Here is a 15,113-nt window from a genome sequence, read left to right as displayed (position 1 = left end):
TTTTTCAGCTTTCTGGCCTGTGGCCATGGGTCTGGCTGAAAGAATCCCAAGTCCTAGAGACCATGAGGACTCAATAGGTTAGACCCTCCTATGGTATTGGACGCAGGAAGGACTGAGATGAATCAGAATTTATAAATCAAACTTTTATTCTGAGGAGCTGGCTGTACAATATCTATAAAGAAAGTTAAGGTGAGGGAAGCAGGTGATTACTTCCTTCCACCCAGTGTGTGTGTGTAGAGAGGGAATCTGGAGGAGAGAACGTTGGCAGATGTGTGACAGTGTCAAGGTACAGGCTGAGGAGAGCTAGATCCAGGGGGCTGGGAGCCATTAGCTTTTGGAGTCCCTGGAGCTGGAGGAGGACTATCTCCAGCTTCCTGTTTTCCCCCACATAGGGCACTGCTCCCAAGTGGGGAGGGGGCTGATGATTGGGATGGGGCTGGGGAAGGATGGGAGGTGGGGCCTCCTTTGCCATCCCCTGTTGGGGGAAGAGAGACCACTATGTACTTCTGGACACTGCCAGGAACAGAGGGAGCAGTGCTGGGGGGTGCAGCTGTGGCAGTGGAGACCAGCTTGACAATGGGCTGCACACTGGGGACTGTGGTAGTAACAGGAGAGGTGGTAGTGGAGCCTGAGCCAGGGGCTGAAGTGCTGAGGGACAGGACCTGGGAGAAGAACCGAAAAGCCATGCCTGTTGCGTTGTGTCCTCCCTGCTCCCCAGGCCTGGAGGAATACCTCACTTGGTCCAACCAAATAATTCTCTGATTTAGCTCGGGGGAAAAGCTACAGCCTTGTGGGCCCCTGGGAAGTGCTCCTTCTAGCACTTCCTGTGTTTGGGCCCACAGGTGACTCGCCTCTACTCTGGGGCCCCACAGAGTGCTCTAAGGTAATCCCAGGCACCTCCGGATGGCATGGTGACATACTCCCCACCATCTCTGGCCCCACAGGGCTCCAAGTACCTGTTGGGTAGATGAGGCGCTGGAGGACGATGACATTACAATAAACTTGGTTGGAGGAGGGGAAGGCTGAGGTGGGGCAGCAGCTCGTGCAGACACCAGCGTCTGGACAGGCAATGCAATGGAGCCAGGGACCTTCAGCAAGCCAGGGGTCCGAGGGCCAGGCTGAGGGGCCTGCGAGAGGGTCAGTGTGGGCCGGGGCTGTAGGAAGAAGAGACAAGAAAATAACATAAGAAAAAGAAGGACTTTTCTTGGCCCTCAGTGGGCCTCACTGGGGTTGGGGGCCTAGCTCCCTCCAAGACTTTGAGTCAGAGGGCCCTGGGTTTTACACAATTTTTGCTTGTGATTCCCACCCTGATACAAACCAGGGCTCTGTCCCCACCCCCCACCCTTCATTTTTGTTCATTTTACCTTATTTCTCCTCTCCATTGGGTTGCCCTTCTCCTCCCGGCACTGTCACTGACCTGAGTGATGGTCAGAGTGGTCCTGTTGACCTGCTGAGCCTGCAGCGCAGCTTGGGCCCGGGCCTTTACCACATGGGAACAGAGGAGGGGTCCGAGGGACCCAAATTCTGCCCTGTAGGCATCCTGATTGTCAGGTGGAGGGCGCAGCTTTGCTAGAACAGGGGCACAGTGCTTCTGCAGAGAGAAGGCAAAAACAAAGCCAGGTAGAAAGAGGGCTGGGACTCTCAGAAGTGTGGTGAAGGCACAAAAAAGGATATTATACATCATTTCAGTATGTTCTTATTGGAGGCCAAATTGCTTGGAAAGCAGTGTGTACAAGGAATGCTGTGTTTTTTCTTTGTAAAAAGACACAAACACCAACTGGTGTGAACAGAGAATATGCTGAATTCCCTGGTAATATCTGAGGGGTAGTTTTGGTGCGTGTAGGCATTTGCCTTACACAGAATGGGCCATAGTGATGCAGAAGCATCAGGGGCAGTGCAGTCTAGTAATCACAGATTGAAAGTTAAGACCTCTTATTTCTTACTTAACTCCTTTGTGCCTCAGTCTTTACAGCTGCAAAATAGCATTGTGCTCTGAGGTGTGCTCTGAACGTATGAGGCACAGATAGGATAAGTGAATAAACAATACCACATGCTTGCTAAACATTGTACCTATGTGTGTTGGGGGGTGGGGAGAGGATTAGTGGGAAGAAGCAGGGAGAGAACAGGGGCTCTGGTCACCAGGAGGAGGCTCTGCACGTGGTCAGCTCCAATTCGGTCAATGTTGCTCAACACAGGGCCATCCAGGACACTGCGTATCCGCTCCCCCTCCTGCTGCAGCCGTGGCAGAATCAGAGTCTTAATCACCTGTTTAAAAGGAAGGGAGAAGCTGGGGCCCTGGGGTCACCACAGGATCTCCCAAGCAGATGCAAGGAGGGGGTTGTTGCCCACTATGACTTCATGATGCCTCCCTCCCCCAGTGCTTCTCCCAGGGCCTGACATCATGTCCCAGCTCCGCCAGGCCTGCGATGGAGCCATAACGTGTAGTCCATGGAGTCTTCTCGTCCACCCAGCTCTGTAAGGGGACAGAAAATAAATCCAGATAATAGGGCTGGAAGGGTAATTGGTAAGGGCCCAAGTTTTTCATAAATACACTTTCCTTATAGATCATTAAGACATTACAGATACATGTGGCTCAAATTGTAGTCCCCCTGCCCTTTGTTCTCAGTGTCACTTTTGCCCCTTGTTTTTAGTGTCATTTTCCTCAGCCACAACTGACTCACCACCGGTGTGGGTAGAGCTCTCACTGTCCTGTCAACAGCCCTGAAGTGGAGATGTAAAAGGGCCTGTGCTCTTTGTTCTCCTGGCTCACCTTGGTGAAGGTCTTAGTGATCCGGGACTGGATGTTGTTAGTGGTTGTGCTAAAATGCTTGCAGATCTGGGCCACTAGGCGGGCAGCAAAGTCTCGGAGTGCCCAGTGGTTGTCCACATCTGGCCGCAGGCACAGCTGTCTGCTCACAATGCAGGTCATCACAGCTGGAATCAATTCATGCACCTAAGGGAGAAGTGGCGAGTCAGCTAACTGATAAATAGCTTCCTGTTGGTAGCAGTGAGGTGTCCAAACCCTGGGATGAGAGGTGGGTGGGCAAGGCCACTCACATATTTTTCTAGATACAGTGTAGGGTTATCCATCAGTGCCTTCACCATGCGCATCAAATAGATAAGCAGGGCCAGGTTGTTCTGCACCACGTTCACACGGACCTGCAGGAAGAAGTGATAGGGCAGGGAAACCCTTTAGATGAGCACCCCCTGCCACCTCCTCACCCCCTGGAACCTCATCCTAGGGCCTGGCCTTCCTGAATCCTCTCACCCCCTCTGAGATGAAGGTGCTGAATCGTGGCAGCATCTGATAGAGCCCTGGGTCTGTTGCGATGCTCTGAAGGGCTTCCTGTGGGAGGAGGGGAATGAGTGAGGTGGGGGCAGATACCATGGGAGAATTTGTGGAATCCCCAAGAGAAGGAGTCTTGGGGTTATGGCAGGATGGTGGGACCCACTGCTCTCTTGGCTTCACATGACCCCACACAGGCTTCAGTGATCTCCTTGTAGTACAGCTGCTGCTCCACAGATAATTCGTGGATACTTCGGGGTTTTAGTCGCAAAGGGCCCCCCTCCAGCAGGGGTGGTGCCTTCTTCTCTTTCCCTGTGTGGAATAGCAAGATGGGTTTGAAAAAGAAAGCTCCAGAAGAGGCCTTGGTACCAGACAAATCTTGACCCTCCTCCACTTCCCTACCCAGGGAGACCCAGTTTCCCTTAGGTTGGCTGATCCCTTCTGGGGTGGTCTGACCTGAGCTCTCAGCCTGACCTCACCTACTTCAGACATGACCATCTGGCTTTGGGGCAAGAGCCAGAAGAGTACTGGCCCAGCAGTACTGACCTTTGCCATCAGCTGGTGTGGCCCCTTGACCTTTGCCTTTCAAGGGTCCATCTTCCTCCTGGCCTGGTTTTGCTGACTTCAGGGGTTCTGTGGCCTCAGCCTTCTGCTGCTCTTTGGGAGCTGGTGGGAAAGTAGTCACAACAGGAGTGACGAGAGTGGTAGATGTAGAGGAAGAAGGGAGAGTGAGATAGAGAGGGGTGGGGTCTGAACAGGGGGTTACCTGGGGGCGGATTCTCTGGGATAGCTGGCTGGCAGCCTTCAATGCTCAACCAATGAGCTGTGAGAAAGGAAGGTGTCAAGTTGAACTGCTGGACATGGACATTAGGGAGCCACTCCACACTACAGAATATGCTTCCATTTCTGTTCCCACTCCTGCAACTCACCAGGAATCTTACACTGAGGGTTTCATCCTTGTGAACTTCCTCAAGCCTATAAGCATTGCTCCTCCTTTCCCTCCTCCCCCGCCACCCTGCTCTCCTTTCCCCCAACCTTTGAGGCAGACATCCAGGGGCACCCGGGGCAGAGGGGTATTGATGATATCACTCAGGTCAACCTCCTTCTCTTCATAGAAGTAAAGCTCCCGGCCGCCACCAGAGGCGAACCGGAAAGGAATGAACTCTTGAGCATGGAAGCCATAGAGTGGCTATATCAGGAGAGAGAGAGAGAGACACCAAGATAAGAAGGGAGCCCACAGAGGCATGACTGAAGGCAAATGCAGTATCTGAGACGACTGCTCTCACCCACCCTCCCATCTCAGTCATGTGTGTTCCAATCACCTCAACATTCTTTAGCTTCAGCGCGTAGTCAATGTCACTTGTGGTGAGCTTCTGCCGCTTCCCCATGTGCATGAACTTTAAGGCATCCTGTAGGTGGGAGAACAAATGTCAGCCTGAGATCCTGAGGAAGAAGGGGGCCTGGGCATCATCCTCAGTACAATACTGGGCTGGGCAGAGGGGCCAGGTTACCTGTGCAATCTCCTTGATGCGGTAGCTGACCTCATCTGTCAGCAGCTGGCAGGTTTCCTCCTGAATCTGGGCAATGCCCATTGACTCAGCCACCACTTTCATTGACTCCGAGGGCAGCACAGTATTGCTGAGCTTCAGCTTCTTTTCCTCAGCCATTCTAGAGCCCCTCCGCCCTCCCCCAAAGGATGGTGCCCCAGGGTGGAGAGATGCAAATCCTGGCAGAGGGTTGGGGTGGGCAGAAGAAATAAAATGAAATGTTAGACCCAAAGAAAAGGGGCTACCTGGTCAGTAGAGACCACAACAAATGGAGGACAATAAGGATATGAGGAGGGAAGGAACTCCTGGGTGTCTTCTGTCCATCCCCACATGAGTCGGTGCTGGGTACACAAGGAGGTAGCAATCCCATCCAATTCAACATAACTTACTGAGCTGTGATTCTATGCCAGGCACTGTACAAGTGAGGTATGGTGGAACGATCTCAGCCCTTAATTTAAATCCCAGACCTAGCACTACCTGGTTGTTTACTTGGGCGGATTACTTAAATTTTCTCTGGTTTCGGTTTCTTCTCTGTGAAATGTGGAAAACACTTTTTTCCTAAGATCTTTCCCTCATACCTTCATCTTTCTTGCCCCTTTTTGCATCATCATTCATGACTGACACAAATACAATATTGGTTAACTACAACTCTCCCACCCTGAGCCTATATACCTGTATAGTTCAATGTGATGAGAAAAACCCACAACCTTCATGACTGATTCCCACTTTAAATACATGGCCATAAACTTCAAATGGGCCCTCAATGCTGCCAGACAAGCACATTATACCTCAATGCACTCAATCTCCCTCTGTCCTTTGTGCCACATTTTCTCCTTCCTCACGTTCAGCCATCAGAAGGGACCTACAGACTCCCACCACATCTACCCACCAAGCAGCACCGGTTACTATAGAAAAAATGTTCATATATATATTGCCACCTCCAGTATTGCTCCAGCATTTCTCCCATCTCCCTGCGTCATTAGTTTCTCAACCTACTAGATCATTTTCCATCAGCTTACAAAATGCTGTTATTTCTCCTATCTTAAAAAAAGTAATATATATATACACAATGAAATATTATTCAGCCTTAAAAAGGAAGGAAATTCTGACACATGCCACAACACAGATGAACCCTAAGGACATTATACTGAGTGAAATAAACCAGTCACAAAAGAACAAATATATGAATCCACTTGTGTGAGGGTCTTATAAAGTAGTCAAACTCAAGTCAGAAAGTAGAATGGTGGTTGCCAGGGGCTGGAGGAAGGGTGATGGGGAGCTATTGTTTAATAGGTATAGAATTTCAGCTTTGTAATACGAAGAATTCTGGCCCTGGCTGATGTGGCTCAGTGGATTGAGAGCCAGCCTGCAAACCTAATGGTTGCTGATTTGATTCCCAGTCAGGGCACATGCCTGGGTTGCAGATCAGTCCCTGGTGGAGGGGTGCGCAACAGGCAACCACACATTGATGTTCCTCTCACTCACTCTAAAAATAAATTAAAAAAACAAAACAAAAACCATGAATTCTGGAGCTGGTTGGTGGTGATGGTTACACAATGTGAATGTATTTAATGCCACTAAACTACATTTAAAAATGGTTTAAGATAGCGAGTTTTATGTTATATGTATTTCATCAAATTATACATTTTAAAAAATCTTTTCATTTCCTCTACATGACATACCCCATATTTTGGCTCCTCCTTGCAATAAAACTCCCTGAAAAAGTTTTCCTAAACTTGTTTCTAATTCTTTTCATCTCTCTGGAACCTACTCCAATCAGGCTTTTAACCCCACTAGGTCCCTGAAACCTCTCAAGGTCACATCGCCAAATCCAAAGCCCATTCTCTGTTGTCTTCTTTAACCTCAAAGCAGCACATAGCATAGCTGACTACTACCTTCTGAAAACTTTCACTCCACTGTGGCACCAACCAGGAAAACCTGGCTTTCCACCTACCTCAATGGCTGTTACCTCTGTTTCCAATACTGGTTCTTCCTCTTCTTTTCACCTGCTTAATGTTGGAAAATCCTGGGCTCAGTCTTAGTTTTCTTCTCTAACTACACGTATTCACTTGGTGACCTCTGTTTTCAATATTGCTTATAGGCTGATGACAGCCAAATTTATATCCCCAACCCAGAGTGCTCTTCTTCGCTTCAGGCTTGTATATCAAACTGTTTAATCTCCACTAAAACTGAACCCCTGATCTCTTACCCCCTCACCTGCTCCAGCCTCTGTCTTCCTTGTCTTCATAGAGACATCCTCCATCCAGGAGCTCATTCTTTATGTGAACCCTCACATCAAATCCACTAGGTGATGCAACCTGATTCCTTCATTCTCACTGCAGGTCCCCATCATCTGTCACCCAGATAACTTCAATAGCCCCCTGATAAGCTCTTCCTGCTTTCAACTTTGCTCTTTACATCTACTTCCAACAGAGCAACCAGAGTGATTCTGTCCAGTTATAAATCAAATTGGGTAATTTCTCTGCTCAAACCCCATAATGGCTCCCCATTCACAACTGAGTAAAATTCTTATTATGGTCTACAAGGTCCTCTGCATTACATCTCTGATCTCCTTTGCTTCATTCTTCCAACTTGATCCAGCCCCATTGTCCTCCTTGCTGTTCAAACCTTACAGGCATGCTCTTGCTTTATGGCCTTTGCTGTTCCTTCTGCTTGGAATGCTCTTCCCCAGGTGTCAACCTAGCTGCCTATTCCCACCATCCTATTTAATACCACACTCCACCCCCACTCTTCCCCATCCATGGCTTTTAACATCTAACATATATAACCATTTCTTATCGTTTATCACCACATCTCCCCGTCCTGCACCGTGTTGACAGAGATCTTTGTCAGTTATGTTCACTGATGTATTCAAAGACTGCTGACTGTTGCCTGAGACACTGTAGATACTCAATACATATCTGTTGAATAAATGAATGAACTGAGGTTTAGAGATGTAGGTGCTCAATACATATTCCATACTACAAGTATCAAAAGGAACAAGAACCCAAGCTTGGAATCTGCTTGGCGGACAATAGGAAAGTAGCACGCTTGAAGCTGGCATTAGGAAAACTAATGTCAAAAGTGTTTAGGGTTGACTGTGGGGTGTAGGTGGGGGCGGGTGGGGTCGTGCTGGAGGGGTGAGAAGATGGAGAAAGAGAAGTTGGTTCTTCTCAAACTATCCCAGTTCTCCCTCTCTTTTGTAAATCTCAGTTGCAGGGAACACATTTATTCAACACATACTCTGTGCCTGAAGCCGGGTATACAAGCAATCGTGTCCCAGTGTCCTGCAGAACTCCTACTAATCCTTCAACACCCTGCGGTACCCTCTGCCAGAAAACAGCCCCTCAGATCAGTGGAGTCGGCAGAAAGACTTCGCAGGAGAAGGTTAACTTGAGCTATACGTGTGTAGTTCCCCCGACAGGTTAATGGGTCGAAGGTCCCTAGGTAATGGGACCAGCGCGAAAAGAGCAGAGCCCACTTCATCCCCCAACATCCCTCCAATGCAAACACAGAGTTCCCACGCGTACGGACATACAACCAACCGTCCTCCTCCGGGTCCCCACACAGGCCCGTCAAGGGGTCTAGTCCGTGTACCACTCGACCCTCCCCTGCCAGGGAAGCGCCGGGCGCAGGAAGAAACTCTCACCGCCGCCAAAGCGCCGCTCACCCGGCGCTCGGCGCCATGTTGGCCCCGCCCCTTCCAGGAGCAGGTCCTGGCAGAGACTGGGAGTGATCACTACCCCTTCTCGGAGCCGGAATAAGTCCTCTAGATTCACGGCCTCAAACGATATAAAAACACTGTTTCAATGTATGTGTAAGGAGCAAGCACTTTTGCTGCAATTACTTCTGCTTATTCCTTCTCTACCCGGCGGCCAGGACCTTCGGGAGGCGCCACAAAACCGAGGCGGGGAAAGGCCTGAGCTCTCGGTAGCCCCACGCCTTTTGGGGCCGGCACTGCGCGTGCGCCTCCCTTGCTGGGTTAAAGTTGCCGCCTACTCCCTCGGAATTAAAAGGGCCCGCTCCCTTCCCCAAGTTGGTTTGAAGGCGAGGGGTGTTGGTTGTGGACTGCACCTTGTCATGGGACCTGTGCGGTTGGGAATGTTGCTTTCCTTTTTGACTGTGTACGTCCCAGCTTCGCCTGGGACGCCGAAGGAAGACGATGACACAGAACGCTTGCCCAGCAAATGCGAAGGTATCTGAAGGGAGTAGTCCCTATTAGCATCCCTCTGCTCCACCTCCTTTGTCTGGGCCGGACCAAATTGACCTTGATGGGTTGGTTACTCGCTCTCCTTGAAGACCTGAGGGAAACCGAATGGGATGAAGGGAGGGACCCTATAGCATTACCCCAAACTATGGCACTACAATTCCCACGAGACATACTGAGAGAGCCCGCCTTTTCTGACTGGCTTGGGCTCCTGTGGTTTGTGGGAATTGTAGTTCAGGGGATATGCGCTGGGCCACCCACTCTACTGAGCATCTTCAGTGTGTGTGTGTGTGTGTGTGTGTGTGTGTGTGTGTGTGTGTGTGTTTTCCCCATGTCACTAGACCTAAATCTGGAGATCCTGCAGGAGCGGTGTGTGAGGCTCATACCTTGTGGACTTCTTTTGCCCCACCTCGGCACAGACACTCCCAAATTATAGGTCCTGCGCCCTTCTGAGGGGGTTCAGGGATGAGTAAATCAGCTTTTGAAGCTCATAAATGAAAGAGTAGGCCACGCAGGCTTTTCAAAGGGTGTGTACGGTATGGATTTTACAGCAAGAGGCATCTTCTGTGGCTGCATTATTATGTGCGGAGCCCAGCTGGGAGAAGGCACTTAAAAGGTGGCCATTGAGTGCTCTGGTTCCCTAGTTTGTTGCTTTCCTGACTTTAATTTCTTCCCGGGATTCTTTTTCTCTTAACCTGAATTTCAGTATCACTATTCCTCAAGACTTGGTCCTAATTTCTCCTCTCCTTTCACTTGCGTCCTCACGGTTCTCCCTACACCTCTGTCAATTTTTCTAAACAAGACCCAATCTTGTCAGTCCTTATTTTAACATCTGTGCAGGTCTCCTGCAGTAATCAGAATACAGCCAACATGTTTTTAGGGCAGAGCAAATGTATCTTTGTTTTATGCACCCTTTACATTTCCCTAACCCAACTCCCATTCCCAAAGTGCTCATGCTTGAATCACACTGAACTTTCTCAGTGGTCAGTGAACCTGTCGTATCCTCTTACATCTCTGTGCCTTTGCAGGTTATTTTTCCTTTGCCTGGAATAACCCTTTCCCTTCTGCATGTGGTTCTTCAAGATCCAGTTTAACTGTTACCTCCTTTGGAAGTCTTTCTTATCTGTCACCTCCCACTGTCTTGTAAGCCTTTGCAGGGAAAGAGAATACCTGGGTCTCCCAGGTCTTTGCATAGTGCCTGGTACATTTTAAGCATTTTTGTTACTTGCTCCTGTGTTTAATTCACTTGGCACTTCAGTATAGGCCAGTCCCTTTCTTGGGACCCATAATGTGCCATGTCACATGCTAGGTGCTGGAAAGACAGTGGTGAAACAGATGCAGTGCTCATCCTTAAGAAAATCTCAGGCTAGCAGGAAGTCAATATGTAACCATTGAGTGAATTTTGCATTTCCTAATGAGATTGTCTTTTTGTCTTAAACCCCCTAGTATAGGATCTGTCACACCATATTGCCATCTTTTTATCTGTCCCCACCTACATTGGCAATGGCCCATGGATAGGGATGTTGGGTCTTAATGCTTTCTGTATTGCTGTTGTTCATCCAGAAAGAGCTCAACAAATAATTGCAAAACAACAGTAAAGACTTATGTAGTGCTTACTATGTACAGGCACTATACTAACTAAGGGTTTTGCATAGACTTAGTTTAATCCTCACCACACCCCTATGAGGTGATACTATTATTATCTCCATTTTATAGGTGAAGAAATCAAGGCACAGCAGGATTGTTACATAGCTACTAAGTGGCTGAGTCAGGACTGCAAACCTGCCAGGCTGGCTCCAGAGTCTGCACTTGTAACCACCACGCTCTGCTGCCTTTGTTCATTTGCTGAATGAGTTGCTGGCATGTTTATCTCTCACATCCCCTTGGATATCTAGTGTGTAAGCTGCTGAGCCTGGAGCTACAGGAAGTGCTGAGACGTACTAGCCGATCTGGAGAGGTGCTGGAACTGGGGCAGGTGCTGGACACAGGCAAGAGGAAGAGAAATGTCCCTTACAGCATTTCGTGAGTCCTTCTTGGTGCTCCTCCACCTTCCAGCCCCCAAAAAGCTCTGGGAGCTTGTACAGTATTCAGGGAATCTTTGTTTCCCCTCTTCCCACAGAGAGACAAGGCTAGAAGAGGCCCTGGAGAATGTATGTGAGCAGATCCTGGATTATAGTGTTCATGCTGAACGCAAGGGCTCACTGAGATATGCCAAGGTCAGACTCTTCCCCAGGGCAGGATTCCACTTCTCAGACCTGTATCCTCTGGGGCCTATCTTCCCCAGCTCTAGAGTGTCCCCTTCTCATCTTTAGATTCCCTCATCTCACCTTCATGAAACTCACCTCTCAGTCTCCAGTAGTTTACAAAATTGATGTGGCAGATATGGGAAGGAGGAAGTGGGGGTGTGGACCGGGCTGATTCCAAATTCTCATCTCTCAGGGGCAGAGTGAGACCATGGCAACACTGAAAGGCCTGGTGCAGAAGGGGGTGAAGGTGGATCTGGGGATCCCTCTGGAACTGTGGGACGAGCCCAGTGTGGAGGTCACTTTCCTCAAGAAGCAGGTAGGATAAGATACAGCCCAGGGTGGTGAGAAGAGAACTCAAAAGGGGGCTAGATCATAGAGAAGTATAGCTCTGAGCAGGGAGAAGGGGGCAGAATGAGGACTCATTGACTGAGGTGCACCCAGGAGCATATCAAGAAGTAATAATGGAGGCTAATAATATGCACTACCACTTATTGAGTACCTACTATGTACAAATTCAGGGCCACACACATTTCAGCTGCTGCCTCATTTTACACTCACAACAACCTGATTCCCATTTCCCATCTGATAGACCAGAAGCTGAGACTCAGAGTTTAATAACCTACTCCATAGAGTAGGTGCTAACAAATGTTTATTGAATGAATGAGGATCGCACATCTAGTAGGCCAAGTTTAACTTCCTGGCTACCTGCTTCTCCAAGGTGGGCTCGGGAGACAGGGAGTAAAGAGCAAAGAGGAGGGTTTCCAAAGCCCAGCAGAGCAGATACCCTTCTGACCCTTCCACTTGCCCAGTGTGAAACAATGCTGGAGGAGTTTGAAGACGTCGTGGGAGACTGGTACTTCCACCATCAGGAGCAGCCCCTACAGCGTTTTCTCTGTGAAGGTCATGTGCTCCCAGCTGCTGAAACTGGTAAGTGTCGGGGCTGGCTCCTTTCCTGCCAGGCTACAAAATCCTCTACCCCCAGGACCAGTGTCTAAATTGTTTTCTATCACCCAACCTAGCATGTCTACAGGAAACTTGGACTGGAAATGAGAAGATCACAGATGGGCAAGAAAAGACAGGAGGGGAGAAGGAGCAAGATCAAGAGGAGGAAGAGAAGGAAAAGGAAGAAGAGATGACTAACATACCAGGCCACCCCAAGCATGACCCAGAGGATCTTTGACCCTTGCTTTTGAGTATCCACAAAAAACAGGGGTCATAAAGAACACTCTGAAGTCTGAGCTCTCCCTGCTCTACAGCTTTAAGGGTGTGTGTGTGTGTGTGTGTGTGACCCACCCCAGAGCTTGTAATTGTTCTCTCTCATCTGGTCTCAGCTAGGATCCTGATGGTACTGCATGGTTTGGCTATGGGGAGAGAGGTGTGAACAGTAGGTGATCACGTTACCCCAACAGATGAGCCCTCTGCCTGCCTTCTAGCCCCTTAATTGTAGGTGTGTGTGGAGACAGTGTTGAAGGCTTTTCCCTTTAAATACTTCTACTACTCCCAACCTACCCAGAGATCAACAATGACATAGGAGTTGTGGGCCTTGGGAAGGGCACTTTGCCTTTTTTAGACCCTTACAGCAAGGAAGCCAAAAGGGCATCATCTACGACTTATATACATACACCACCAGCGTCCAGGAGGCTACATGCCAACAAACTGACCAAGGATGGGGATGGGGTAAAGCTGATGTTAGGTGGGGTACTTGGTTTACTTCATATTAATTTCACCGAGAACCTACTACATAGTCACAGGTGCCACATTTTCTATAGCGCTAGTAAACTTAAAAAAAGAAAAAGCTGAGTCTGAAGTTTCAAACAACTGCGGTGCACTCTTCCTAGCCAGCTGATGTGGCAGCGCCCCTTCCGGAGAATAAGGCTGTTGGCCTCTGTCCTGTTAGGAGCTAATGGTGCTTTGTAATGTAGCCCAAAGAAGCTGGCAGGGATACTCGGGCTGAGCACAGTTCCTAGTCTTGGATCTGTGTTGCCCCTGTCCGCGTGTGCCAGAAAATGCGCTAGGAATAAAATTCACTGTGGTGTCCTCTCGGCCACCGTACTGGGGCTTACGGCAGCTCGGAAAGGCCAAAATCCCGCGCTTTGCTGATTTCCATTCTTTCCCCAGAATGAGGCAAGATCTAAGAGGTGTAAAATTGGGTTGGAGGTAGTAGCTTCGGCTGCAGTGAAGGAACTAAAAGACCTCCTTTGGAGGGTGATGAGTGGACCTACCATGCAAGAGGAGCAAGGCAGGGGCTGAAGACATTGAAGGGCGCGCAGTGTCAGGTGGAAGAAAAGGTTGGGAGATACCATCTTCGGAAGGGGTTTGAGGGCGATAGCACCTTAAGAGTGCGAGGGGGTGGGAAAGAACCGAGTCTCGGAGATGCCACTTGGGGGCGGTCAGACGTGTGGGAAACCCCAAGGGCCTGGCTAGTGTTACACAGCCCCACTTTCTTTCCCCAGCTCGTTCCTCTCCGGTCATGAGCGGTCTAGTGAGAACAGAGCCGCTGCATGGGGAGCCACCTCTGCGGGTGCCTGGCGACCCCTACTCCGTTGTGGTTCTACTGCAGGGCTACGCAGAACCCGAAGGGGTTGGTGACACTGTGCGCGCCGATGGCTCTGTGACCCTTGTCCTGCCCCGGGCCCGGGGCCAGGTCAGCCACCGACAGCCCCCACCCGAGGGCGGCAAGGCGAAGACCACGCTGGAGGAGGCAGCTCGTGGCCCCATCCTCGTCGACACTGGAGGCCCCTGGTCTCGGGAGGCGCTCCTCGGGGCCCTGGCAGGGCAGGGCGTGGCCCCCGCAGACGTGACTTTGGTGGTGGGGACCCACGGACACTCGGATCATATCGGGAACCTGGGGCTGTTTCCAGGAGCAGCTCTGTTGGTCTCGCACGACTTCTGCCTTCCCGGGGGCCGCTACCTCCCCCACGGGCTAAGTGAGGAACAGCCTCTAAGGCTGGGGCCAGGACTCGAGGTGTGGGCCACGCCAGGCCATGGGGGCCAGCGGGACGTGAGCGTGGTGGTGGCGGGCACGACTCTGGGCACCGTAGCGGTGGTGGGCGATGTGTTTGAACGCGATGGGGATGGGGACTCGTGGCAGGCCCTGAGTGAAGACCCAGTGGCTCAGGAGCGGAGCCGGAAGAGAATCCTAGGCACTGCCGACGTGGTCGTGCCTGGTCACGGAGCCCCCTTCAGGGTGGTCAGGGAAGCCTGGAACCCAGAAACAAAGGGTCCAGGGAACAGCTGGCAGGGTCCCATGGTCGGAAATGAGGATCCCACAATGCAGGGATAAGCTCTGGGAGAGACTGGGCCCTCCAACTCCCCAGCCAAAGAACTCACGTCTAGGATATGGAGGACCCTAGTCAGCCAGAGCCGGGAGGCTGGTTTTCCAGCGAGGATAGGGTGCTCTCACCAATATCACTTTTTGCGAACTAGTACCAAGGACTGGATCAAAATGCGTGCCACCTCTGGGGGCTTCATTAATAAAATGGGAGAGTGTTCTTGGAAGAGTTGTCCCAAATAAAAATAGGAAACTACATTGAAAGTCGTACTGCCCTAATGTAAATATGAAGCATGAATAATGACAGTCATGTAGATGTAATCAGCAAAAGCAGAGAGAGACACTTTTTGGCCAGTTGCCTATTTCTCATGGGATGCAGGTTGTTGAGAAAAGGTGCAGGGAGTAGAAGTAACACCGTAGTCACCTGACTTTATTCATTCATTAATTCATTCAATACATACTTTAACTCCTGCAGTGTGTCAAGCATTGCTCTAGGTTACTGGGCTACAACTGTGAACAAGTTAAACTCCCTGTCCCTCGTGGATATTACATTCTA

At 50.0% G+C, this 15,113-nt stretch overlaps 3 protein-coding genes across 9 annotated transcripts; 2 read left to right on the top strand and 1 right to left on the bottom strand.

Annotated features, from left to right (window-relative positions):
* Positions 1 to 128: 128 nt before the first annotated feature.
* Positions 129 to 8,753, bottom strand: TAF6 (TATA-box binding protein associated factor 6). Of its 6 annotated transcripts, none has more exons than XM_045819274.1 (15): positions 8,681 to 8,753; positions 4,798 to 5,012; positions 4,609 to 4,695; positions 4,322 to 4,475; positions 4,053 to 4,109; positions 3,833 to 3,952; positions 3,453 to 3,598; positions 3,269 to 3,346; positions 3,058 to 3,159; positions 2,771 to 2,953; positions 2,399 to 2,473; positions 2,140 to 2,265; positions 1,418 to 1,591; positions 957 to 1,154; positions 129 to 662 (listed from the first exon to the last, which is right to left on the bottom strand). In XM_045819274.1, the coding sequence occupies exons 2-15, from the start codon at positions 4,951 to 4,953 to the stop codon at positions 282 to 284; spliced, it is 2,037 nt and encodes a 678-aa protein (XP_045675230.1). In that variant the 5' UTR covers positions 4,954 to 5,012; positions 8,681 to 8,753; the 3' UTR covers positions 129 to 281. The 6 variants fall into 6 exon arrangements, with proteins under 6 accessions (XP_045675230.1, XP_045675229.1, XP_045675225.1 ...); XM_045819273.1 differs by lacking the exon at positions 8,681 to 8,753 and adding an exon at positions 8,504 to 8,647; XM_045819269.1 differs by lacking the exon at positions 8,681 to 8,753 and adding an exon at positions 8,483 to 8,637.
* A 48-nt stretch (positions 8,754 to 8,801) lies between these two features.
* Positions 8,802 to 12,524, top strand: CNPY4 (canopy FGF signaling regulator 4). Its single transcript, XM_045819278.1, has 6 exons — positions 8,802 to 9,028; positions 10,936 to 11,062; positions 11,160 to 11,256; positions 11,480 to 11,602; positions 12,096 to 12,213; positions 12,306 to 12,524. Exons 1-6 carry the CDS (start codon positions 8,914 to 8,916, stop codon positions 12,464 to 12,466), a joined length of 741 nt encoding a protein of 246 aa, XP_045675234.1. The 5' UTR covers positions 8,802 to 8,913; the 3' UTR covers positions 12,467 to 12,524.
* A 143-nt stretch (positions 12,525 to 12,667) lies between these two features.
* Positions 12,668 to 14,815, top strand: MBLAC1 (metallo-beta-lactamase domain containing 1). 2 transcript variants are annotated; one of them, XM_045819277.1, is made up of 2 exons: positions 12,668 to 13,410; positions 13,740 to 14,815. In XM_045819277.1, the coding sequence occupies exon 2, from the start codon at positions 13,757 to 13,759 to the stop codon at positions 14,567 to 14,569; it is 813 nt and encodes a 270-aa protein (XP_045675233.1). In that variant the 5' UTR covers positions 12,668 to 13,410; positions 13,740 to 13,756; the 3' UTR covers positions 14,570 to 14,815. The 2 variants fall into 2 exon arrangements, with proteins under 2 accessions (XP_045675233.1, XP_045675232.1); XM_045819276.1 differs by having other exon boundaries at positions 12,668 to 13,574.
* Positions 14,816 to 15,113: the final 298 nt, after the last annotated feature.

Source organism: Phyllostomus hastatus, unplaced genomic scaffold, assembly GCF_019186645.2.
Source record: "Phyllostomus hastatus isolate PE091 unplaced genomic scaffold, TTU_PhHast_1.1 phas_scaffold_385, whole genome shotgun sequence".
In the NCBI taxonomy this organism is placed as follows: Eukaryota; Metazoa; Chordata; class Mammalia; order Chiroptera; family Phyllostomidae; genus Phyllostomus; species Phyllostomus hastatus.
This window is presented reverse-complemented; position numbering and strand designations above follow the sequence as displayed.